Consider the following 26,684-nt stretch of genomic DNA (forward strand, 5'->3'; position numbering starts at 1 on the left):
AGCCGAGTCAACGCTGGACAAAGACTCGAAAGGACACGTAACCCTTTTTTCAAAAGGTCAAATGGACAAGCACATACTGAAACACGCTAACACGAGGGATCGATTGGGCGCGGGCCAAACACATACGAACAAAAACAAAAAGAAACAACTACAGGTGCAAACACGTGATGGAGGCTGATCACAAACTGCCTCTGAATGAATGTCAGTTTAGGATTAAAACAAAAACAAATGCAACCATAAATTCAGCTGCATGAGAAAGGTGGGGTCATTCAAAATGCACTGTTCACAGCGAGTGATTATCTCTGTATAACCTGCACATCTCTCACCTAAATTACCATCATCCATCTCTATCGTTTACCCCCCCAGCACACACACACACACACCTCCCTTCACTTTGTGTTGCCATCAACTGCCCAAAGCTGCAGCTGAACGCTACAGTAACCGAGTCTCGAGACGACGTCGCTGCTGTAAATTCACTTTAATCAATGACTTGTTTTGTTTTTATTGGGTTCTCTGAGAAGAAGAAGGCTGTCTGTTGTTGCCCAGGAACGTGGGAAATAAGAGCACTTGTCTGTCGTCGCCTCTCGCCACGATGTGTCGAGGGCGTGCGCGGGCACGTGTTGGTTATGCATGCTCGCACGTGCACGCGCGCTCACAAGCAATTCGAGTCACATGCAGCGGTGGCGTCTGGCTTTGAGAGAGAGAGAGGGGGTTTGAAATGATACTCCACTTGCATTAATTCTGCGGAAGGAGCTGAGTTGACAACCCCTCCCCCCCCCGCCCTCCTTTTCTCGTTATGATTATTAAAATATGCGCGTGCACCTGCAGCATCAGGTTATTATGTGGACGAAATATGAGCAGAGCGCGAGGAGAGGGAGAAGAGTGGGTAGAAGTCCTTAACAATTATTGAGATTATTTTACAGATAGAACTCAGAACTAATCACGCACATGCACTACTTAAACCACGCGTGAGGAGGCAATGCACGCACGCACACACACACACACACACACAGAGTAAGGAAACGTTGCACTGCAGACCAGACTGACGTGACTACACTGCTCACTCTGTCTACTCTGATGAAAATAAACCCACAGGGTGAACATGAGTGTCATAAAAACACTGTCAAATCAGCAGCTGAGGCTCATGCCACTGTGAATTATACTGATATGGAATAAAAATATTAAAAAAATAAATAAAATAATAATAATAATAAAAACTGCCCAATAAGAGTGTCCTCGTGTTCCTCTTATGCCTCCTGCTGTAGTCCACAGTGATGAAAATGTCCTCTGATTTGTAGGCTAACTTGAAATACGCAGATGACTACAAAATACACGCCGGTTATCATCATCAGTCCGGTTTTTTTTTTTTTTTTTCTTCCCTTCCTCTCTTTCCTCCCTTGCAGATGAACGCAGCTCAGCTCAGCTCAGCGCTCTCTGCCGTTGCGAGCTCAGTCTGGAGTGGCGCGGGCTGTAAAAGCAGCAGAATATTTCGGGCTGTAAACAGAGACCCTGGTGTTGTTGTCTCAATGCGAAACGTGGGCTTTTAGGAGACGGTGAGTGATCCGAGGGGATATTTATTGCAGAGAGCGACTCGTCTCCTCAGTGCAAGCTGGTGAGGGAACACGATTTTCTTAACATTTTTTTGGAGGTGTCTTTTTTTCCCCCTTCTCCTCCGTGCGTGCGCGCATCCGAGCCTTGAAAAAAAAAACCATATTCATGATTGTTTTGCGCCACCGTAAGTACTTCTACCGTTTTATGATTGCTGCTCTTGTCGATAAGGTGTCCTAGCTGCTTTGGTTGCGAGGCTTGTCGTTTGATAAATGCCAATTACTGTCTCATTGGAAATCATCACGTATGGAGTCAGGGAGTGAAAGCGCGTTCGGGGGGGAGAAACAAGGGATCCCTGCTGCAAATATAAGAGGATCTTTTATTTAGCAGCCACCGAAAAGAGATTAGGACGACAGCAGTGGAAGTTAAATTGTGCTGCATATAAAATGGGCGGGCTAGTCTTTATATTAGGATGGCACAGCCTGGGTTATAATAAGATGGTCTGCGCCTGGATACACAATGTGTGCCATGCGCTTTAATGACGTCCACGTATACGAGCGATTCACTCAAACCTGTTTAGAGACTGATCTGTTCACACGATCTGTTAGTTTAGCAGAAACATTTTGATTTTTTTTATTTTGCTGACAGACAGACAGAGAGAGTTCAACTCACTACAGCAGCGCCAATGAACAGTGAGAGAGACCTGCGCATATCGTCAGCAGCCGCTTCTCCAGCCTCAAGCTAGAATTCGTCAGATCTGAGATCACACGGGATTTTTTCCCTCATTCAGTCCGTCTAGTAAAGGTTTTCACAAAAAAAGTTTGAGGATACGGGCAGCAGACAGCGGATACACCGCGACTCATCCACTGTAAGTGGTTTTCTCCCATTTTTTTGTCGTCTTTTTTTGGTCAGGAGGAAAGAAGGGGGTTGGGGGGTGGGGTGTCAGCACTCGGATTTGGATCGTTTGTGTTGCTGGACGCCGCTAGAATCGGAGACGAGTTCTGCTGGTGAGACTGTGGGTTAGTTTTCTGTCATAATCATGAGCGTTTAACGGGTTATTTTTTTAACCGCTCGGTGTCTTTTAACGGGCAGCCTGGCTTTCAGCACCACGGACAGCGCACTGAATAAAACACCATTAACGCACATTTTGCTTAATTACTTCGCCACGCACGAACTGAGCCACCGTGCATGTATTTGGACCAGCCTTGTGGGGGGATGCCAGTTGCATGCTAAAAAAATCCGAGCTCGAATGTGTCGTATAATGTAAAGGGGAGGGCGATGTTTCCTGTGAATAACTTAGAAAGTGTGATTGTGCGGGATTTTCTCCTCCATTCCGTTAATCTGTATCATCCTCCGCTTCGCCAAATCCCGGTCAACCAACGGATTCATTTTAATTTTTTTTTATATTTTGTCTTAGTCCCTCGACTCTCGTCAGCTTCCATTGCACCTTGGAAACACCACAAGCAAGTAGCAGGCGCATTGTCTTCTATGTTGGCAGAAATGTGTGGTCGTGTATGTGTGAAATACTGGTTTTTGCGCATAAATAAGTAATTGGTTCCTCCGTGGATACATCGATTTTGCTTTCAGAAATTGGAAGGTGGGATTGGCATTGGGCTTTTCTGCAAGCACAACAGTGCACACCATTCATTGCTTTACATACTTTATGACCCGGCTGACATCATAGCTTGATGATTAAGGAGGAAGCAAATGCTCTTAGTTTAGGGGGATTTGGTTTGATATTGCGGCACCAGTGTTTCACATTGCAGGGTTTTAGAGGAGGCTGTGCACAGGTGCTACACCACTCACACGGGCTGTTATGTGATCGATGATGTGATGCCTTGTAATTTCGTATTAATTATTATGCGCTACAACAGCATAAAGCCATACACCACATGCTGCTGTGCCCAGTGTCCAGTCCCCTCTCTGTGTCACTGGAACGCTGAGAGCCTATTTAAATTCGGTCGCCCACAGTTAAGGCACAAAGTATGTCTTTGTCCATGTGACAGCTAAATCAGAAAGGATGATGTGAAATCTGTGAGGACATTTGCGCCCGTCAAATGTCAAGTGATGGCCTAATGGAGGGGGGCAAGGCCATTTGGTTTCCTTTAATGTGCTGTCAATGAATCTGTGAGAAACGTTAGCGACGAAGTGAACCAAAGCCTCCCAACAGAAACAAGGTCTCCCACAGAGACTGCACTCCCATAGTGACTGTTGTTGTTGTTTCAGCCCAGCTTCACATTTATTGACACCAGATGTGACAACATGTTGGGTAAATATTAGCCCACTGGCTCACACATGATGTAGTAATGATGTTCTGAGACATTCTCTCTCTCTCTCTCTCTCTCTTTGACCTCCAGTGGTGAAAGGTCCTCATATTGCAACTATGTGTGGACGGAGCAGGACGGCCTTTCTGTGGCTGTGGGCTTGCTTGCTTGTTGCCAACAGGGTACTGAGTGGGAAAAGGTAAGAAGAACACACTTTATTTCACCAATGCACCTGTGTTTCTCAGTGGATTAGGTGACTTCAAACAATGTGGAAATCTGAATTATCTTGCACAGTGTTCATGTGACTCGCTTTGTGCTTACTTAGTTTTGTCGATATGGTCATGGTCAGTTAGACTAGTGCCATTTTCTTTGTACACAGTGTGAAGACCAGACTATGTTTAGCAACATATCAACTGCAGTTTTGTTGAATAGGGATCGCTCAATGCTAAGCGTTCCATTGTTTAAAACACAGCCTGAAAGTCAAGCATCCATCCATGGTGCCAAACAGTGGTACAGTTGCTGGAATGATAGTATGATAGTTAGTCACATTGCCGATTGGTTGGACTGTTAGAGGACACTGTTACCGAGCATATTTAATGTGGTTGTAACTGGGGCATCCCCACAGGATACCTGCCTGCCTATAATTGCATGGAGGTAATAATAAGAGCAATACGGAGAGAGCGGATGAGGAACCAAAAATAGCCCACTATCCACATTACCATAGTGTTACACTTTTTTTTTGGTTTTTGGTTCACTAGTCTTGTGGGACAAGCTTTGTGTTCTTTGGTTCTCAGTCTCGGGCTGTTCAGAGGAGATGATGCACGCTGCATCAAAAATATTTGGCACACGGTTTTTTGACAGTGGCTGCAGGGACGGTGGAGTCAATGTACAGAGACACCTTTCAATGTCAACACTGGGGTGTCAGATGTCACCATACCAGAAGGAGATGAACAGAGAGTGAGAGAGAGAGGAAGAAGCTAAATGATTGGATTAGAAATGACAGCGATGAGATCCAGTGTCATGTGACTGCAAGTGTATTAATTCCCACACGATTCAAACACTGGGAAACATTATCAAGTGACTCGTCTTCTTGTATTCACACATTTCCTACTGAATGTTCCAAAAACGTGCTGCAATTCCATGAGATCATTTGAATCTGTGGTTCTACTGGAGAATCCTGAAGAGATCGAGGGGAACGGCTGTTTCTGCACAATTGAATAATTCAGTAGACGCGTCGCAGGCGGTTGATTTCAGTGGTGATGTCTTGAGATGGTCCAGCTGGCTCGTCTCTCCGTAACAACAGCTCACACCGCAAACACACACATCTGCACAGCTCGCGGCACGTTTCAGCTCACACGCCCCGAGCACATGTGCGACACGGGCGCGATGTGTCCCACTTTAGCCGCACTATGTCTTTATCGTACACTGAATTGTTCTAACTGATTAATCACAGCTGTAGGTTCACTCTCAAACTCCGCTGGCTGGCAAATGGAGGGTCTGATGTGGCTGCACATTGAGCACATCAGAGAGAATGTAAAAGTGGTGATTACTTTACTGAGGCGACTGTCACCGCAAACTGCAGAGCAATTATCACCCAAAGATTTACTGTATAATCCAGTTGCATTTTTGAAGTCAAATACAGAACTGCACACACCTTGGGGGGTTTTCAGTGAGACGCAGTAATCAGGAAGACCTAGCACTCGGCTACAGTGTGTCACCAATGAAAGAAATTGCCTTAATTAGATATCAGAGGGATGAGAGAGGGGGACAGACTGAGAGAGACAGGGAGGAAGACAGAGAGGTAGTTTGGCAGAATGAGTGTGAATGGCACTGTTGCTGTTCAGATGACCTGTAGATGGGGGTGGTGTACAGGGTTTTATAAGCAGGCGGCTGATCAATGTACACTTTTTCCTTCTCCATTTTCTTTTCTCTGTCATGATTTTAACGCGAACGCCCGACCACCCACGTGCACACTGTAAAAAATAAAACCCTAACTGGAGGAGGAACAAAAGAAAACTGTCCTGTAAACGATTCTTTCAGGCCATTTTCATCTGTACTTCCACTAATTATTAATGCCTTGTAAGGAAGGATGTTTTTTTTCTTGTAGCTTTTTAATTATTGGTGAATTTGGAAGTGTTAGGGAACATCCTGAATTTCCTGTGTTAGTGGAGGCTACTACGACATGACTGTAACCCCCAGGCAGAGCTCCCCCCCCCAAAAAAAGTTCCAGTGTTTTGCTCTAATTTGGCAATGACTACATAAATATTCCAAGTAGGAATCAAAATCATGTTGCATTTAATATCACTTGAAGTCACGTGGATGTAATCTGTGTGGATACGTAGTCGTCAGATTCGTCATTGTTTTGAAGGGAAGTTTTCCAAAGCCGTTACCTCCCAAACACATTTCCTCGTCACGGTTGATGGTGTCACTCACGACTGTGATTTTCAGACATCTTATTTATGTCAGCAGAGAGAGGGAGGCAGTTTTATCTCTCTGCAAAATGGATGGAGGCAGATTATTCAAAAAAGCAAGCTCACGTTCCGTTCAATGCCAGGATACGCTCTCATCCCACAGTTGTGAATTATTTCACAGTATCCCCCCTTTTATCTCCCTCTCGTTTAACTCTGTTATGGCCGTCATTTTCCCTCTCCTTTGACATCCTTGATCTTCTATATGCCACTCTTTCCCACTTTCTCTTGACTCCTGTTCTTTGTCCCCTGCTAACTAATCTCGATGACCTCCCCGTCTCCTCTGAGCCTCTCAGCTTGCAGAGCTTGTTCCCAAACACTTGCTGTTTATTTAGCATGCAATCAAACCGAACGCTATTGACTATGAAAGGAAGGGGGAAGGATGATTGCCCGGCAGCATATATTACAGTGTTGAGACTTTCATCAGGGTATTATCAGCTTCATCACACGTACAAACAAAGACAACACAGGCTCACACGTGTGCGCACAGACCCCTGCAGTGCATGCACTCCCTGAGCATCCCTCTTATACAAGTCCTATATGATCCACAGTCTAATTAAAGGCCGTATTCCTTAATTATTTCCTGAAATATTTATGCCGCAAACTCTTTGCCGTCACCATTCGCCATTGCTCTGAGCATTTTGTTTCAGTGTTGTTCAAACAGCACATTCAGCAAGGCCTCTGTGGTCTAAAGGAGCATATTAACGTATAAATAATGCATTATTTTGATTTCTCTATTCTTCCTCTGTGAGTTCCTTCCCGTGTGCGGGCGTGTTCTCTGCGTGCCCCGTTTTACATCACACTGATAAAAATAACACTTATGAACACGTTGTTATTAAACCAAGGTGTTATAATTGAACATTTGTCTTCCTGGTCCATCTATGAGCGAATGCTGGTTTAATAATCCCATATCAATATAATCCAAAATGCGATCCTGATGCGATTGATGACACATTCTATTCCATCTATGCACTTTAAGAAGAAGTTATCTTTCAATCTACACCGGGATCCTGCTACGATAAATAATAATGATTTGTATTCGGTGTAAGTTTTTTGCTGTTCTCGCAGATCTGACTCTAACTGTGACTTTAAATCTCCTTTGCTTTGCCAGCTCCGGACAGAATGGCATGACAGATGAACAGAAAGATAACACTACAGTGTTCACTAAGATCTTAGATAGCCTTCTGGATGGCTATGACAATCGCCTCAGGCCAGGACTAGGAGGTCAGTAAACCCGAGTCATTTAATATATTTTCTCCCTGTCGTCGTGACTGTTTGAATCTATTCTTATGTGAACATCATGTGAAGTTATACAGTTGGCTGGCCAACAACAAAACGACTCCTAATATCCATGTGAATGCATCGTGTGGAGGTAGGTTTGCTTTCAGTGTCAGATACTGGTGTGAAAATTAAAAAGAAACAACCACTCTCATTCTTCCCACCTGCTGATTCTGTGGATTTTGTGAAACAGTTCATTGTTATGTTATTGTGTGGGCACCTGTTTTCTATTTTTCTATTATCTGCTGTCCACTGATAGAGTGGGAAACAAAATGGCTGGGCGAGTGTAAGAGACAAAAATCCTGAAATGAAAACCCGAGCGAAACCGATAAAGAGATCGAAACGGCGCGTAAACGGAGGAAAAAGAGGGCAAATATAATGTGAGAATTGATGTGTGAAGGACACTGAGGATCGCACAGTGTGAGGTGTGATGCAGCAGCCGTCAAGCAGACAGGCGAATAAACCCGGGCCAGCAAGAAGTTCAGCAGCCAAGGGGGAGGAAATTATGGATTATGATGGGTATAATTCACAAATCATTGTGTCACATTCCAGTTTTAGAGTCACACGAAATGAACACACACACACACACACACACACACACAGCGTTGCCTGCGCTATTGCTTCCAAAATGAATCCCCATTGGATAAATTTTGGCCATCAATGCTGCAGCACCGGTGGCATATTTTCAATAATACGGCAGTTTTCAAATTTGTTAAGGGATTGAGCGACTGTCCGTGTAACGGAGCTGACACTGAAACCAACACGGCACAAAGTGTTATTGACATCCAAAATGGGTATTTTTATAGACGTGTGTGTTTGTGTGGACATGTCTAATTCTGAATATGTATTTTTTTTTTTTTATCTTCTATAAACTGAATGTTATATATATAGCCAGGTGGCCGTGCATTAATAGGCAGTTAGGGGCTAATGAATGCCACTGATAGTAAGTCACTCATGGCAATTTCCTGCTTCAACAGAGCGTGTAACTGAAGTCAAGACTGACATTTTCGTGACCAGTATTGGGCCAGTTTCGGACCATGACATGGTAAGACTCTTTTTCGCCTCTGTAAATGTCACTGCCGCCCTCACCGCTGACAGGAGTCTTAGAGCTGTAAAAGATTTTATTAATTAAAATAATTCCATTACACTGTGACGCGTTAATAAAACTGTCGCGTGTGTAAAGTGAAATGTCAACCCTAAGTGCCTAATGTCTAAATATACGGTGAATTTGGACCCCGAGTCAAGTGTGTTTGTCATCTTCTAGAAATAGCTTCAAATATCAAAGACAATTTAACGTTTCACACGCAACCATGTGTTTTTCTCCTGAACAATCTTAAACTAAGCGATGGATGGAGAATGAAACTTAATGTGTCAAAGCAATTTCACAATAATTTAAGAATGAAAAAAAAAGAAAAGGAAAACCTGTGGGCTCCTCAAACACGAGCGTGATCTTTGCCCCGTGCACCGGAAACCAATTAAAGTCATCCAAATGTCTCACTGCTTCTTTTTTTACAACTACTGTTAAAAGTGTGTGTACTCCACTTGACATAATCTCAGTTAATTGCAATGGCTGACATGTAAGTCAGGATTATTTTTGCTGCTGTGTTAAGGTCAAAAGGAAGCGCTCGCTCCATCTCCAGCCTCTCGGTATTCCACTCTGTTACCTTGAAGCTCTGTTTCAATTCATACTAATTATCGTATGGTTGTCGAGTGGAAAAAGACAAAAAAAAACCACGACACAGTCATTTTTACTGTCTCTCTTTACTCTGTCGCGCAGTCATGTGAAACCATTAAAATCTGCTCCCAGCTACAGTCGTAAGCTGCCTTCAAAATGAAATGTCCTCCCTAATTTTGTATCCGGCGCTTTCCTTTTCGTGTCAAGTGTAATTTAGATTACAAGGCAAAGAAGGAAGCTTCCCCCGAAGATAAATGCCAACAACGGTCACATTTGGCACTTACCTAATAACGCAATATCAAATGACCAATAACCAAAAATGATCCTCTCTTTGCAGACGTCAAATTCAAACCCGCCAGTTAAAATGCAAAGACGTTAAAAAAGAGAAATGATAGCAGCCAGAAAACCCTGCACCACCATCAAAGAAAATTAAAACTAGGCCAAGAATCCTGTAAGAAACTCAAGAAAGAAAGAAAAACACATGGTAGTAAAAAGGTAGGCTGTATTACTACAGGACTGGATTGTCTCTCACTTGCCCTTATTCTCGTTGTCCACCTGTAGGAGTACACCATCGACGTCTTCTTCAGACAGAGTTGGAAGGACGAGAGGTTAAAGTTCAAAGGCCCCATGGCTGTGTTGCGTCTCAACAACCTCATGGCCAGCAAGATCTGGACGCCCGACACCTTCTTCCACAACGGCAAAAAGTCCGTGGCCCACAACATGACCATGCCCAACAAGCTGCTGCGGATCACAGAGGAGGGAACGCTGCTCTATACCATGAGGTAGGACGTCGTGTTCCACTGGTGCAGTGTGTTTTAATGTCAACTCATACTAAGAAGGGCTGAGGGATCCTTTTGCTGTTTAGTTGTTGGCAGATTATTGAGAGATTATGGTCAGCCGTTTACGACTCCATAGCTTTTCATTACAATTTGACATTTGCACCAGAAAAAGCTCACCACCTCACAGGAAGCAAATGAAAGCCTTAAAGACAATGGTTACTTTATAACACACCCAACACGGCAGGACTGAGCAAAGGATTGTAAAACACTTGTATGTTTAGTAGCGGGGGGGTGGGGGGAGGGGAGGGGGCAGGACTAAGCCCACATTGCTGTCACAGATGAGCGAGATCAGAGATAGATGGGAGATTAGTGTGTCATGGGTGGTGGCATGGCTTGCTGTTTTTCACCAAGCTGTCAGGAAATAGAAACCCACAGCTCAGGGATGTGGAGCACTTTTTTTTTGCCGGTTCAGAGGAATTTAAGCTGTGTTCAGATTACCTGGCTGTAACAACTCATATATATATATATATATATATATATATATATATATATATATATATATATATGGACACATAAATCAAATCAGATGTGTGTCACTTCAGTACATACTCCTAGATCAGATATGTATCCAACATGTGGCCATGCATCATGAATGAGTGCGATCATATCAGAATCTACGCAGCCTGTTGTCACTAAGCATGTGCCGACAAGCATCGTGACAATAACATAAACAACAAATGAGGAGGTTGTTGTTCTCTAGAGCTCCAGTAGATTTTAGATCTTATTATATGTACCCGTCTCCCCCTTCTATATCAGGTGTTGTCACAAATATGTCGCTTTCTGTAATCTGAAATGAATCGGATTAGAGCAACGTGGCCGGTGACAGGACAGGACCCTGAGAGATTTAAAAATCACATTTTCGCGGGTTGATCATTTTTGTGCCCCTCCATCAGCACCTCCAATTCCACAAAACTGCTCATTTTTAGTATAATTCACTGTCCATCTCTGTGTGAATCTCTCCAGGCTTACAGTACGAGCAGAATGCCCCATGCACCTGGAAGACTTCCCGATGGATGCTCATGCTTGTCCACTCAAGTTTGGCAGCTGTAAGTATGCCCTGTAGTCATGCACATCACTGCAGTGTAGGCTAACACGCCGCACAGCCACTGACACACTGTCACTACCTCATCCAACTGGAGGCATGACCCCCGCACAGGTCCCTGATAAGGGATGACATTGTGGTAACAGCTGTTCTCCCAGAAGAACTGTCCTCCAAGGGGCCCCCTCGTTTCCCCCATTCAACCCTGCCAGATCCTGTAAGACCCCGTAAGACCCCGCAAGACCCCTGGCAGGCGCGCACCACACCGAACTGTGTTTATCAAGACAGCACACTCTGTAACAGCTGCTCACTGCTGACACCTACACCACATCATCCTTGGGAAGACTTAAGAAGAAATAGAGTGATGGAGGATGGGAACGAGAATAGAGAATGAGACAAAAGCTGGGGGGGGGCTGGAGAGTGAGAAAAAATTAGCAAAAACACAGCAAATGTGAAACAGAGTCGTGAGCTTCGCAGAGCCTCTCTCTTCAGACAGCTGCACAGTGTGAGTGAAAGGACCAGGCTTCAACACCCTTTAAATTGAACTCACTCCCTAAATATTTCAGTGATGATCTATCTCCCTTCTGCTGCAGTCTGCAGTCGAGGCATTCTTCTCTCTCTGCAGCAGTGGAGCCACACCACAGCTTTGACAGGTCGCATGGCCACAGACAAGGGAAAACGGATGGCGCTTTAACGGCGTCCCGTTTCCAGTTTGTTTGTTTGTTTTCTTGTACGGTGACGAATGGCGCGACGTGGACTGACATCGCGTCACGTCGTTAAATGACAAGAGGCAACAGAATTTAAGTGTGAGATGAGTCAAGAGACAGTTTAGCAAGTTGAAAGAAAAGGAATGAATTGCTTGATTAAGAAATAGACAACACTGGAGGAACTCGGATGATAGAGAGTTTGACAAGATGAGGGATGATAAAAATTAAATGATGGAACAAAGCTAGAGGAGTCAATAGAGGACCTACTTCCAGATGCATCCCTAGTAGCTGTAGAAGCAAGCACAGCAGCGAAATAATGTTTACCTTTAACTCTTTCCATCCCCGCTAGATGCCTACACTCGAGCAGAGGTGGTGTATGTGTGGACCAGAGGAGCTGCCCAGTCTGTGGTGGTGGCCGAGGATGGATCCAGATTAAACCAGTATGATCTGATGGGGCAGAGTGTGGATTCCGGCGTGGTGCAGTCCAGCACAGGTACAGATTTACTGACATTGTGAAATAAATGACATTGTGTTTGCGCTAAATCACACATACTCAGCTTCAATTCAAGATCGGCAATTGGTCACATTCTTGTTGCCGACTAAAAATATCCAAAGTCTTATTCATCACTGCGTAAATTGAAAGTCTCAAATGGTTCGTTTCTTACAACGCTGCATCAGTTCATCGTCATTATCACTGGCATCAGTTTATTGCTTTACTAATGACAAGCTATGTCCCAGATTCATAATTTCCCTACTGGCCACGACATCGTTTTTACACCTCCCCCCTCTTTTGGTCCATTGATACTTGCAAAAATGACAGCATAAAATGGGTGACCTGCTTGCTGCTGGAAAGTAATGCTTCGCACAGCCCTGTCCGCCAATTAACACTTTGCTTTAGTAGTAACAAGCGCCCTCAAAATTCTGTATCGAGCAGCGTTCATTGAATAAATAAAAAAAAAAAACATGCATCACTCCATTAATCTCATTTCATACCGTATCCAGATGAAACTCAGTGCTGGTCATGTGACTGCTGTGCTCTCTCTGTGACTGGGTCCACTCGGATGTCTGGGTATTGGGTTTTGCTGACAAACGGCACCCGTGACTGTGCCAATAAACCGCAATAAAAGTGACGGGCACGACACAATAAACCATTCATACACTGCAGGGACAGACACGACGCATGTCCTAAATCTATCACGTGAAAAGTTTCTCCCGCGCTGACTCTCTGACTTGTTTGCTGACCCACAGGAGAATACGTTGTGATGACGACCCACTTCCTCCTCAAGAGGAAAATTGGTTACTTTGTGATCCAGACATACCTGCCCTGCATCATGACTGTGATCCTCTCCCAAGTGTCTTTCTGGCTCAACAGAGAGTCCGTCCCTGCCAGGACTGTCTTCGGTGAGTTAAATGCTCCCTTTCTCTCTCGTCTTAATATTTTTACATGAAGAAGTGAATCATCAGAAAGTTTCAAAAAATGTTTATCGGAGAATCAATGGAATATATGCAGTGCAGTTTATTATGAGCGCCAAGCTAAAGGATAATGGTTGCTAATACAATAGCCCTGCAATAAATCCTATTTTTATGGGAGGAGTATAAAGAGGTGTTGATTTAACTGCTTGGTCATTTTAGAGGATATCATTTGAGGTAAAGATTATTGTTTCTGTTCGTATAGCCGACCCTCGCTGATATAAATGGGGTGGGCAAAAAAGAATGTGCAGTGGATTGTGAAAAACCTTAAAATATTTAACATGTTGCATGCCAAAGAGAGCATTTTTTTCTTCTTCTCTGCACCAGTGAAGTGAACGTGAGCTTTCATCAACTGTGCGGCTCACTGCAGTACAATTTCAAGCGCGGGGCTCAGCGTGAATGTAGATTACTGTGCTCTGAATCTGTGTCAAAAAGCATGTATGACGTGTTTGTCACTGCGGTTCAGCGGGCACACGCACACACACACACACACACACACACACACAGAGGGATTGGCCGCCTGCGTGTGTTGTGTGCAAGAATGTTTTGTACATATCTGCATATGTGTGTGCATGAGACCGTGTTTGCCGTGTGTCTGTCTGTCTTTCACACTGAGGTCTTACATAACGCTGCCCAAAAGGAAAGCTTTTGCTAGTCTGCAGCATGCTCTGTAGCAGCAGAGCACGGCAGCAGGCAGAATGTCCTTGAGTTACCTCACCATACTTTCTCTCTCTCTCATTCTCCCTCCTTCTCTCTTGTTCTTCTCAATAATGCCCCATGTGTCTCCCTGGCCCACAACTTTAAGAGCTTTCCCAAAAAAAAGACACACAATACAGGCAAGCTCCACAATATTCAGCAGGTTTTCTTGTTATCCTGTTTCCACGTCGGCATGTGCAACACAGCGCGCTACCTGCAGTGCTCGTCACGTGTTGAGGGGAAATGAGGATGGCCTAGATTAGGTTCAAACAACTATCTAGGGCATGTGTGTGTCCCTCATGCTATCAGTGCTGGTTCTGCTTCAGGAGATTACAAGCATGTGTGCAGACAAGTAGATGTGAAGACACACACACGCACACGCGCGCGCGCGGCTAAAAACCCACATGTATATGCTCTGACACTGCTGTAACATCGAGGTTTACTATCGCTACGTCACTGATGTGAATAACATGCGTCACGTGAGGCTGCAGATGAATGGTCCTGCTCTTTGAGAGAGGTTACAGTGTCACTGCTGCTTAAAATGAATCATTTAATGACCTTTCATTGCCGTTTTAATCCTTTGTCTATCATCTGAGTCAAAGATTTACGTGGAAATACAACAACAACTGTGCATGGATGGAGGGAGGGGTAGAATGAGCTGCAGCTCTTTGTCTCCATGTGGCTGAATCATGCTCAAGAGTCATGCCAGACAATAATCAGTGTAAACACAGATATAAAATGCTGCATGGGCATGGATTGAGGTCAGTATCTATAATAGTCTCAGTGTGTGTGTGTGTGATTTTCAGTTCTTTGTAACTTTACGCCGCTGTATTTACCGAGTACTTTACTTTGCGCTTTTGGTGTTTTTCACCAAGTATAAGACGAGGCAGAATGTTTGGAGCTTGGCAGAGACAGGTTCAGTGCCCTGATGGACGCCTGATGAGCAGTAGTTTTATGGATCCCTTTAAAAAAAACAAAAAACAACAACATCCCATCATGATTGCAGCTTCATGATCGTCTGTGTCAGTAATCCAGTCACGATTTAGACAAGCACGAGTACACAGAGAGGTAAATAATTAATAATGTTTGCACACTTTGTTCCACCTTAAAAATACTGTTATGAACGTATGACTTAATTATTACCTCAGATGTCGCTTCTCATTTCCGTGGATGATTGAATGAATATTCATTCAAATGAACGGAAACTCAAAATGGATCCCGACTTTAGGTCCTTGTCACTCACTGTCCGCGCTCTGTCAGAAATTATAAAGTAAGCAGCCGAAATTGTTAAATAAATGATGGAATTAATGAGAATTTTCATTATGGAGATTCACTGTGAGAAACAGGGACAAACATTACTCATGCCCACAATGGTCATTAATTAATTCCTCAGAAGCGCAGTGAGTTTTAGAATCCATCACTGACGCAGCCTTCTTCCTTCATGTTGTCACATTTCTTTTCCCCGCTTTCCCCTGCATTGGTATTATCTCTCATTATGGCCCAGCAGTTGCCAAATGACGTGTTTAAACAAGATAAGTTTATTCATGTCGGAATGACACGCGCTTAGATTGGACGATACCTGCTTCCTGTCCTGAAAACAAGTAAAAAGGCTCTGGGAGTATATAGTACGATAAACAAAGACGAAATATGAAGCTTCCATATTAGATTTCCTGCCGGAGCACAGATGCACCTAAATAATTCCTTTTGCAGACACCAAATTCAAAGCTTTGTTTTTGCCTTGTTTTCATTTCAGAGCACATCCACTCTATCAAAGGTGGCACAGATACTACAAATAAACAAACACGTGCTGTGATATTACGCCGCGCTTGTTCTTCTCTGAGATGTGATGGGGGGGTCCACACCTGACGTGTGCAAATACAACATCAGTCATGTGACGATAACCACTGAAGCCTGCCCTGTAGATGGATAGGCAACGTGAAACACAACAGTGGGTAGAGTTATCGTATTGTGCCGATTGAAAGGCTGATGAGTTCGTAGCTGTAGCTAGTTCTGTGTACTGGGAAACAGTTTATTTATTTGCAGTCAAACTAAATAAACAGAAAAGAAAGAGGCATTGATGGTGCTGATATGGAAGCTCTCTCTTTATCAACCCCCTCCCCCCCCAGCTTGCACTGTAAAAAAAACAACTGGTGTTTTTACAGTAAAAAACTGGCAGCTGTGGTTGCCAGAATTCTACCGTAATAAATATGATAGAACTTTTTCTTACATTGCGGTAAAAGGATATTAGTACTGCTGATTTTACGGTAAAGGTTATAAGTTTTTTCCATATTCTACCGTATAAATAACACTGTTTTTAATTGAAAGTTAAAGGATTAGTTAAGGATAAGTAAAGGATTTCTCCATGACATACAACAGCATTTATTAACATAAAATACTACTCTATTCTGTAAAAAAACAAAACCCTGTTTTTACGGTAAAAACTGGCAGCTGTGGTTGCCAGAAGTTTTGGCTGTTATAAATATTTTGGTATTTTTAGGTAATTAACACAATAGTTAATAAGAAAATGTATTTCTTACAAAAATAAAACCGCAGAAGATACAGGTTTGGGATATTTCTGTAATGAATACTGTGCAGTTATTTAACAAGAAAAAATATGCAAAAATTACTGTTTCGGTAACTATATATATTTACGGTATTTCACTTACAAAAACTCTAATAAACTCTTTTTAAGTTTACGGTCTTTTTCTGTCATGGTTTGACAGTTTTTCACTGTAAAATCTACGGCCATTTTTTTACAGTGTGTTTTCTTCTTCTCCTCTTTAAGAGCCATTGACTGAATATTTATTGGTTTCCCTCCTCATGATGCTGTTGAATGTATCTGCTCATTAAGGATGAACACCTTGTGTTTGTCAGATTACGCATCACATCAGCGGTGACGTAGCTGTGAACATTGTGTTTCTGAATCCCCTCCCCTTCTTCCCCGTGAGGCTTTGGTTATTGATAAGGCATGAATAAGTGAGTGGCCACAGCGCAGAGGAGATGTTGACAGCGTCATCACTCCTGGGGCTGGTTGAGGGGAAAATAAAAAAAGTTGTTTGACAACTCCCTACACAACAAACGTGCTCACTCATTAACAACCTGCACGACACCGGCACCGGCGGTTCATTCACATGCAATCCAGCTAATGATCTGTGGTGTAGCTACGTTCTTCTTTTTAAAGCATCACGTATGGTCTGCACTGCCCTTGTTCGGGTGCAGCGATGCATGCGTCTTCTACTGGTTTGTGAAACCGGGGTTATTTACAGCATCATGCCTAGACACAACAATTATGTCACAAATAAAAAGGACCTCGTTCTATAATTTAGCAAGCGTCGCATAATAATGTACGGTTGACATCATTACACATTCTGAGTGCCATGTTTGATTTTTTTGCCTACGCTGTCAAATGATTCCTGTTTGGGAATCCTGAGAGTAAAGAGAGAGGGAGAGAGAGGGAGCACAGCCATGTCCCTGTAAGCTCTCTCGTCTGTGGTTTGGCTGTGATTCATTGGCTGAGCAGTGCAGTTTATTCACTGCTCCAGATTGGCCAGATTAACTGACGCCTGCCGTTAAAGAGTTGTCAGTCAAGCGCTGAAGTTGGAACCAGCAAATGAACAATTTGTAACGAGAAAGATCAATAATATTAAAGGCGACATAGACCGGAAGCTCCAATTAACGCTGCGTTTGTGTGTGTATCTGCGTCATTACCACGTTTATGAAACCCTAAAGTTTCAGAACAAACAGTTCAGCCACTGCTGAGAAAATAGGCTTTTATTGTTTTCCTGGGCTCTGCGAAGCGGATCGGCACTTCCGTAGGTTAATGATGTCATCAGAAAACCTCACCACTCCTCTCACCACCGTAGCGCCTCCCGAAGAAGAAGAAGAAGAACTACTCTCGTTGTAGCTGCTGAGATGCAGAGCATCCACCGTGCCAGAGGGGGAGCTGTGTATCTGAGAGCTGGCCTACCAATTACGTTACCTGGCCAATCACAGGACAGTGGGAAAGCTCCCGTTGGCTGGCCAATCACAACACAGTCCACGTTCTGGGGGTGTGGTTTTGGTCTGAAACAGCACAGCTGACGAGAGCGTCAGTGAGGAGATATTTTGATCGGCTCGTTTGCAGCGATTAGGAGGTTTTTAACCATGAAAACAAGTTAATATATGTAAGTAGACCTCCATAACTAACATATATGTGTGATACAAGCATTCTATGTCACCTTTAACCTTTAACGATGACTTTGCACCTTATTCAGAAAAACAGTTTGATCTTAAAGGACAAAGACAGTTGACTTTACTCTAACTCTATCAGAGTAACTACATTCTTTCACCTTTCGTCACATTTTCTGCCCCAATTTTCTAAAAACGCACACGTTCGGATTGTTTGCCTGCATCGCAGTCGCATCAAAGTTTTCATCAGTATCCGTCTGCCTCACCTTGTAATTTTCCAGCGTTAATGTATAATTTAGTTTCTCCCCAAGTTTGCCTTCCAACACCGTCTTGTCGTGCGTTTGTGCAAACAGAGGCTCGTCAGCAGACGCTGCATGCACTGCATCATATGCACCAAGTGACAGCGATTGTGCACACTGAGTTCAATTTAATGGAAGAATCCAGATCCTGCGCTATTAATCCAGGTGGAACTTTCCAGATCAGCGACTTTGTTCATTAGCGGCCTTCAACAGTCTCAAGTCTATTAGTTACGACGTGTCAAATGGAGATATTTAAACCCAGCTCTGGAATCACGCTGTAATGAATCAACTTCAACTGTGTTCTAAATGATTCCTGAGCAGACCTGTCACCACACACACACACACAGGAGAATCCTGCCTCTTTAGCAGCACAGGACATGTTAAATGCATACGATCACACACACACACACACACACACGACGGTCACCTTGACAAATTTTAAGAGTAGATGGGTTTTTATTCTCTCTTTTCCTCTCTCTCGCGGTGAGACGTTGGAGGAGTTGGAAGCCTTGTTTCCATGACAACGGAGCTCGTCAAACAAAATAAAGTATATATGATTCCAAACACTTTTGTGATAACTTGTGTAATACCCAGTGGTGCAGCCTTCGTCCTCCCCTACAAAAACAAAAATTAACTGATTTGCTGGCCAACAAAATACCAGTTAGATTCAGAGCTTTATCATCCCGTGTTTAAGTTTTTGTATTTGTTCCCTGTGAATGCTCTCGTCCCCCCCCCGGCCTTTACGCCGTAGCTCACCGTACCGGAGCAATAACGGTGAGGTGTGGGTGTTTTGTGCTCCAGCACCTGCTGTGTCCATGGGTATGCATAATTGCTGGCAAAATCCCTTCACACTGGCTGCTCTCCAGTGAAGAAGAATATCCTGGCACCCGCCGCATAAGCAGCGACACCTTGGTGCTAATGTCGCCCTCCACCAGAGTGTTGTCATCGCGTTGTCAAGCTTAAAATGGCATCGGCTTCTCATTTGTCAGTGAAACTGAAGGAAACAGATCAGGGAAATCAGCCCTAGACTTTATTTGAATCATGTTTTTAATCCTGCATTTTTATTCCTCATGTGGCTTGTAGAGATCTTTTTTTGTTTTTACAAAAGTAAGAGTATGACGATACTGTGTGAATATATGATTAGGCATTTCCGTTATTACTCCTAAACTACTCATATATATATCTCAGTGTTTGAATCCGCCTTCCCCTCCCCGTGTGTTATGGGTACTGAGGATATTGGAGTTGAACGTTTAAAAGGGAATTTGTTTTTCCCGTTAAATTTATGCTTGTGCAAAGTGCAGTGTCATGATTAGGCAGGTGTTATTCCCATTTATTCCTAAATGTCTGTTTTGGTGTATTTAAACCATTTTGTCTAAGACATTTTCTTTTTTTTGTTTAGAAAAGATCATGCAATGCAAATTCGAGCATCAAATTATCGTTGACCCACTTTGTTATTCCCCCACACGGAGGCATAACGAACGCGAGAAATGTCTGACCACGCACACTTTGTACCCACCGTGCAGATCTAGTAAATCTATCCGAGGTGTCTTGTTTACTCGTGGCTGATGGCCAATCGTTCATTTGGCGCTGACTAATGAGAACACGACATAAATCAGCCTTTATGCTTGGTGTCACCAGAGTTAATAATGCCAGAATCATGTGAAAAGGGAGTGGGAGGACGAGGAGTCTGTGATTCATTTCTTAACACTTCATCAGAACTGAAAAGAAAGAGAAAGGCATGTGGAAACGACACAATAAGCAAATAATGCAGTTTAATTTTTAATCTTTAGGCGTTGATTAGGGTCAGTTGTTGTTTTTTGGAATCAATTGTCACCTTGATAAGTCTTTGTAGATAATATGTAAACAGCTGAACACCAGGGGTTAAAGCACACACTGAGTTGCTTTAACGGAGTCGCTGTGTTAATTTGTCGTAAATTAGTCACAAACTGGACAAACCCGAGGAGCGTGAAGCGAGGAGAAAGTATACAACAATATCAAGCAAACACAAAAAAAGCACTGGCGAAGAGTAAGAGCGTTAATAAATCCTCACAAGCACTGACTGGTTGTTGAATAAACAATTCTCTGACACAGTCTCTGTAAATATTGAACAACCTTCTTTACATTTTTATTTCAGCATCGTTTTAGCCGTCCCTGTTGCTTACTGTTACATTTTTTTGGAACTATTTTCAAGTTTATTTCATAATAACGTAGCTATTACGATGCTTTTGTGAACATTGTAAATGTGTGGGTGTGCTATACATGTCAGCTGTTCTTTACCTCTCCTCATTGATGGACTGTTTGTGCTCCTCAGGCTGATGTAACTCGGCGTGTAAACATCTGCACTCGCTTGTTCTGTGACGAGCGCTGCATTGTTAGATTATGCTCTGACCCAGTTCCCCTCTCTTCTGGTTTGGGGGGGCTTAAGTAAGTCAGTCCATCCATTTTTCCCTGGACTGAAATGAAATCCAAATATGAGGATTGCACTTGTGACAAAAGAATTGTTCGAATCAACGAATCAGCAGCCGCATCTCTGAGCTCTTTAATCTGCATCTGATGTCGCCACCATTTTCTGATGAATGTGAACTCGGGAATCGGGAAGCTCGTTCTGTTTATGAAGCCACTGATAATTCTCCATACACCAAAATGTTGCTCCCATCACGGTGCTGTGGTAACTTATATCAGCAGCGTTCCACTTTATGCCCCATCATTATTTTCTATATGACTTTATCTGATTTGGTGTGAAAAAATATGGACTCTCGTGAGTAACAACATGATCCGAGATCATAATTGTGTATTGATCTTTGCTTTGCTCGCTCTCCCTGCAGGAGTGACCACCGTCCTGACTATGACCACGCTCAGTATCAGTGCCAGGAACTCTCTGCCTAAAGTGGCTTACGCCACAGCTATGGATTGGTTCATTGCCGTCTGCTATGCGTTCGTCTTCTCGGCCCTCATCGAGTTTGCCACGGTCAACTACTTCACCAAGAGGGGTTACGCCTGGGATGGAAAGAGTGTGGTGCCAGAGAAGGTATTTACAGCTCCTCCTTTTTGTTATTACTCACATCTAAACTGACAAACACAATCAAAATGACCAAAGATTCACCTTGTTTTGCGCTGGGAGAGTTCACACTTAACCGCTGAGGGATCGCGGTCAGGCAGGGAAACATTTAGCTGTTGTCGTGAGCTTGTCTCATAGAAAATGCAATTTGAGTAACATGACGTGAACATGAATAGTTTAGTGTTCGTCTCCTGCTTTCTGCTCCACTTGCCTCAGCGCTGCAGTTAGCGGCACAGCACTCAATGAACGGAGGGAAATATTAATGTTTCTACTCTGAATTCTAGTTGGTTTCATTTTTCAGTTTCCTCTGTAACGGGGAAGTGTTCTCAGACTCTTTGGCTGCAGGAGAGAAATCACCATCTCCACCTTATGTTCATATTTGCACTTATTGCTCACCAGACTGCTGGATAAGGACACAAATACTGATTTCTTCTACAGTAATTACTCATTTAAAGGAGGTTAGTTCCACTGAGATCAATGATCTCTTTCACACCAAGCTAGGATTTCAAGTATAAGTCAGAACAAGATTAACCCTTAGATGCATAAGTGGAGTCAAAAATGACCCGATGGGTTGTTATTCTTCAAAATCTTCTTTAAAACTTTTTATATTTTCCTGTCCTTTCCTTTTTTTCCATTAATGTTAAGAAATTGCAGTTTTTGTACCCTACTTTTCCATAAGCAGGGTCAAAGATGACCCCAAGCATTTCCTAAGGAACCTTTGATTCTTATCAATCTTTGGCTGTCAGTATAAAGGCTTAGTATAAATCACTTTTAAATCACAATTAAAGACATTTCTTAAGTTTATTGCAAAAACTCATGGAAGAGTGAAGGTATTGGTAGGTCGTGCATCCAAGGGTTAAAAAACTCCAAAAATCCTCACCAGAGCTTGAGGAATACTCATTTTAAAGTTGGAAATTAGACGGTAAATGATTCCACGTATCTCGCGTTCCCTACTTCAGTTCAAAGATGTCCAACTTTGGACTCACCAAAGAGGGACCCACTACATTCCATCATAAGTGATTGATTCAATTACAAGTAATCAAAGACGCAATGGACACAAAGTGGTTCATTCCAGGAAACTTCTGGACAGGAATGTACTGTGATATATGACACACTGATGATAATCTGTAACCTAAACTATTTTTTCACCCCCCCCTCCCCCCACTCCACCGCCCTCCCCCACAAAAATAGCAAAAGAAAAAGAAGGAGTCCCTCCTCAAGAAGAACAACACCACAGCCTACCCAGCTGCCACTGCTACGGCCTTCGCGCCCAACATTGCCAGGGACCCTGGACTGGCCACGATTGCCAAGAGCGCGCCGCCGCCCCCCACTGAGCCCAAGGAGGAGCCAAAGCCCAAACCTCCCGAGGCCAAGAAGACATTCAACAGTGTGAGCAAGATAGACAGGATTGCCAGAATAGCCTTCCCCCTGCTCTTTGGAACCTTTAACCTGGTCTACTGGGCAACTTACTTGAATAAGAAGCCCAAACTGCAGGGGGTCGATCCACACTAATCCATGTTTCATTCCTTTTAAAAGAAAAAAAAAAAAGATATCTTATTATTTGGTTTTCTTTACTAGTCATCCTTACGAAAAAAAAGAAAAAAGAAAAAAGAAGAAGTTTATTTTCAAACAAACATGGTGTCCATGCTGGTTTGAATTCCCAGTCGTTGCAGTGCTTCTGTGTTTACCAAAATTTTGAAGATTTTGAGAAAAAAACAAAATAGAGAAAAAAGAATACGACAGTACTGACTTTTGGAGGGTCAAGGATGATGCTACTAAGAAAATACTAATATAAATATATAGCCAAGAGAATGCTATTCTACAACTGCACATAACCCAAATCTGTAAATGGGCTTTTGTTTCTCTGTTTTTCTTATTTCCTTTGAAAGGTTTGTTCTATTAATTTAATTTAACATATTATTGTCACAGACATTGGTAAACGCACTTGTGTATATGCATGGGCAAGTCATTGTATTTATTATTATTTATTTATTTATATTTATTTTCTAAAAACAGATCAACGTTGACTGATGGCTTCGTTTCTTTGGCATCATCGGCAAAATATGCGACGCTCTCTCTGTTCCAGTCTATCCATCCCCTGTTGGGTGTTTTACGAGATTTAATTATATCATTCTTCAAAAGATATGTTAGGGTTTCTGCAATAGCAATAAAACACGTCTCAGTGGACACACCCATTTATTTAGAGATCGAAAATACAAAAAAAAAGAAGAATCATCCGTGTTCAGCGTTTAAACACTGATTTCCTTCCACGGCATTGTAAATATCACCAAGTGTTAGAGATGTCAATATTGTTTAAGCTTTGCAAAATGTAACTAAAGGGTATATTTATTGAATACATTGGAAAAAAATCCATTTTATTTATTTTTATTTATGTTCATGATACTTTCTACGGAAAAAAAATCTATCTATATATCTATATAGATATATATATAGATATATATATATACTGATCTAATTCATCCTTAAGTGACTGTTTCTCACCGCGTTCGTGTTCCATGCAGCGCTGCGCTTTCACAACCAAGCTAAATATTGTTCAGTCGTGCGTTTGTGTCGACACCGATGGCAGAGGCGGCGACTTTTAGCAGCGGCGTAAACTGAGATTGACAAGTGATGAGTAAGAATGTAAAAAAAATAATAATAATCCGCTCAAACGTTTTACATTTAGAGTTAAAACACACTCCTTTTTTTAGACTTTGAGTATTTATAACAGGGCCTAATTTGCCAAAAACCCCCCGTTAATATCAAAGTATGCTCAGCATCGATTAAAGAGAGGCGGGGCCTTCCCCAGTTTCAGTGGGCGTGACGGCAGTTACTTTGTTGATTGATGGCGCATCTGTGTTTCCCATCCCACTGTGTCTCCCTTCAGCTGAGAATTGAAATATAACACTCAGACAGTACCAGCTACACTGCCTTCAGTATCACATGCCCGTTTGGACTCATTTGTTGCTGCGAGTTGCTGAGCAACAGCAAGAGACAGGGACAGAGACAGAGAGAGAGAGAGAGACAAAAGGGGAGGACGGAGACGTTGAGTGGAAGTGGCACAGTAATCTTATTTTAGCCGCTGCTGTGTTTCCGCACAGAGGACTTGTCCTGTAGTTCTACGATAGTGACGAAGATGAATATATTTTTGTAGCATGATGTCAATCCCCCTTCCGAGAAAAACCAACAGAAACGAACACAAATGTAAAAAGAATGCTTTTATTTGTTTTTTGCTTGCTTGTTTTTTGTTTATTTTTTTGGTTTTTCTTTTGAAAACACTCTTTGGATACTTTAGATCGTCTCCGCTGTGGCACGTTAAGGTTTCTGAACGGTCCATTTAAAATTACGTTAATGTAGCAATATTGATTAGCAAGGGCTTTGCTTATAGGAACTGAACCTGACACTCAGTCTTGGGGGCGACATCCGTTGTAGCTTTACACTTGTCCGACATGCTGTACGTCTATAGAAGTTATTTTTCATTTGGTTAAAGGCGACGCATCGTGTGTGTCCACGTATGTCTCGTTGGAAAGTGGGCGGTGCATTGTCTTGCGTTATGATACAACTAAAACTCTCGGTGTGGTTGTGCACTGAGGCGAAGAGATCACACTTCCACCAGAGGGAAACACTGGTGGATGTTGTTATTGTTATTATTTGCATCAACATTATGACAATTATGGAATACATCCCCTAATGGCAGCCACTTCACCTACAAGCAGAGGGTCAATGAAATGCAAAGTTCAGGTTGCAGAGTTGTATAAAGGTTATCTGAATTCTAAAAGTATTGTATGTATGTTTATTATCATGGAGAAAAGAAAAAAACAACAACTATATATACATATGTAAAATACATAATCTATACAGTATTTGATTATATCAATGAAGATATTAGCTAAATGATGATGAATATTGTTTTTGCGTTACAAACATATTGTTTTGCACATTTTAGGAGAACAATGACATTTTACTTTGATGTAATCAGCTTTGTGCTATGCAAGGACAGCTTTGACCTTCTCTCCCTCACCATTGTGTTTCACGTTACTATTATTTAAAGAAAAGAAAATATATACATATATATATATATATATATATATACACATATATATATATATATATATATATATATATATATATCAGCTGTGCAAACCATCACCCTTCAACCATGGCTATACAGGGTTACTACAAAGAAAACAGTGGATTATCTCTTTTGTTTCCGCTTTGTTTTTGGGTTTTTTTGTGTCGATGGTTGAGGAGAAAACGGCTCTCGTCGTCGTCGTTTTGCGCTTTTTAATCGAGAGACTTGCAATAAAGTAACAGACGTGAGAAACCGGGAGCAAAAGTGCAACAAGATCACCGCGTTAATAATCTCTCTCAAAGTCGAGCTATTTGGCTCAAACGGGATCATTTTATTTACGTTGCTCCAAAAGCTCGATGATATCGCAGCGAGCGCCAGAATTTTGACTCCACAAAAAGGGAAAGAGTGAGTTTTGTACACTTTCCCGTCTATACGAATGTTTTTGATGAGCCCTCGTTTTGGACTCCGAGCAGAAACGAAACAAACACTGAAGACCATTTACACTCAAAAGGGAATGTGAAATATGAGGCACAGTGCAATTATGAGCTTCCAACGTTCACCCTCACACTCATACGCGTGTAAATATCACATCTGTCGGCCCGTCAGTCATTTCTTTTACTACGTTTGATGCAAGGTCCATTGCAGTTTTCAGCAGCTCTTGCTTTTTCAACAGTGAGTTTTTGGTCATTCCTAAATACCTACTGGAGTTTCTTTTTTTGTTTGGTTTTGTTTTTTCTTGTATTTTTATCAAGCAAATGTGTTCTGATTTTCACTGAAATGTAAAAAAAAAACAAACAACAAACTAATTTTTCTAAAGCACAAAGGTTGATTAGAGTAAGAGGTAGAGTGAGGCTGTACAGTACACAAACAACAACATCCATACACTTTCACAGTGCACACACACACGCACACACACACAAACACCTGATTACTGTACACAGGAATGTGTTTGCAGTTCAGTGATGTGGACTCAAGGTTCTGATGGCTGTAGATGAAACGGTGAACCTTCTGTAAATGTTTTCTTTGGTTTCTTTTGGTTATGATATGGCCCTGTAGAATCTGATTCTCTGCATTAGTCTTTAAATAAAAAGAAAACAAATGAAA

The 26,684-nt window shown here is 42.4% G+C and overlaps 1 protein-coding gene across 7 annotated transcripts; it reads left to right on the forward strand.

Moving 5' to 3' along the window:
• The first annotated feature begins 1,408 nt into the window (after nucleotides 1–1,408).
• On the forward strand, nucleotides 1,409–26,684 carry gabra1 (gamma-aminobutyric acid type A receptor subunit alpha1). 7 transcript variants are annotated; one of them, XM_044016789.1, is made up of 11 exons: nucleotides 1,409–1,612; nucleotides 2,197–2,416; nucleotides 3,906–4,011; nucleotides 7,392–7,504; nucleotides 8,536–8,603; nucleotides 9,795–10,015; nucleotides 11,036–11,118; nucleotides 12,168–12,311; nucleotides 13,067–13,219; nucleotides 21,276–21,478; nucleotides 22,700–26,684. In XM_044016789.1, exons 3-11 carry the CDS (start codon nucleotides 3,932–3,934, stop codon nucleotides 23,018–23,020), a joined length of 1,386 nt encoding a protein of 461 aa, XP_043872724.1. In that variant the 5' UTR covers nucleotides 1,409–1,612; nucleotides 2,197–2,416; nucleotides 3,906–3,931; the 3' UTR covers nucleotides 23,021–26,684. The 7 variants fall into 7 exon arrangements, with proteins under 7 accessions (XP_043872724.1, XP_043872726.1, XP_043872722.1 ...); XM_044016791.1 differs by having other exon boundaries at nucleotides 1,409–1,553; XM_044016787.1 differs by lacking the exon at nucleotides 2,197–2,416.

The sequence above is a fragment of the Solea senegalensis genome, unplaced genomic scaffold, assembly GCF_019176455.1.
Source record: "Solea senegalensis isolate Sse05_10M unplaced genomic scaffold, IFAPA_SoseM_1 scf7180000014794, whole genome shotgun sequence".
Lineage (NCBI taxonomy): Eukaryota > Metazoa > Chordata > Actinopteri > Pleuronectiformes > Soleidae > Solea > Solea senegalensis.

Excerpts from the sequence above, each read along its gene's own strand:
- gabra1 (XM_044016785.1), top strand. Across the intron at positions 11,119-12,167 it reads TCCACTCAAGTTTGGCAGCT|ATGCCTACACTCGAGCAGAG; the intron begins GTAAGTATGCCC and ends CATCCCCGCTAG. Across the intron at positions 12,312-13,066 it reads CGTGGTGCAGTCCAGCACAG|GAGAATACGTTGTGATGACG; the intron begins GTACAGATTTAC and ends GCTGACCCACAG.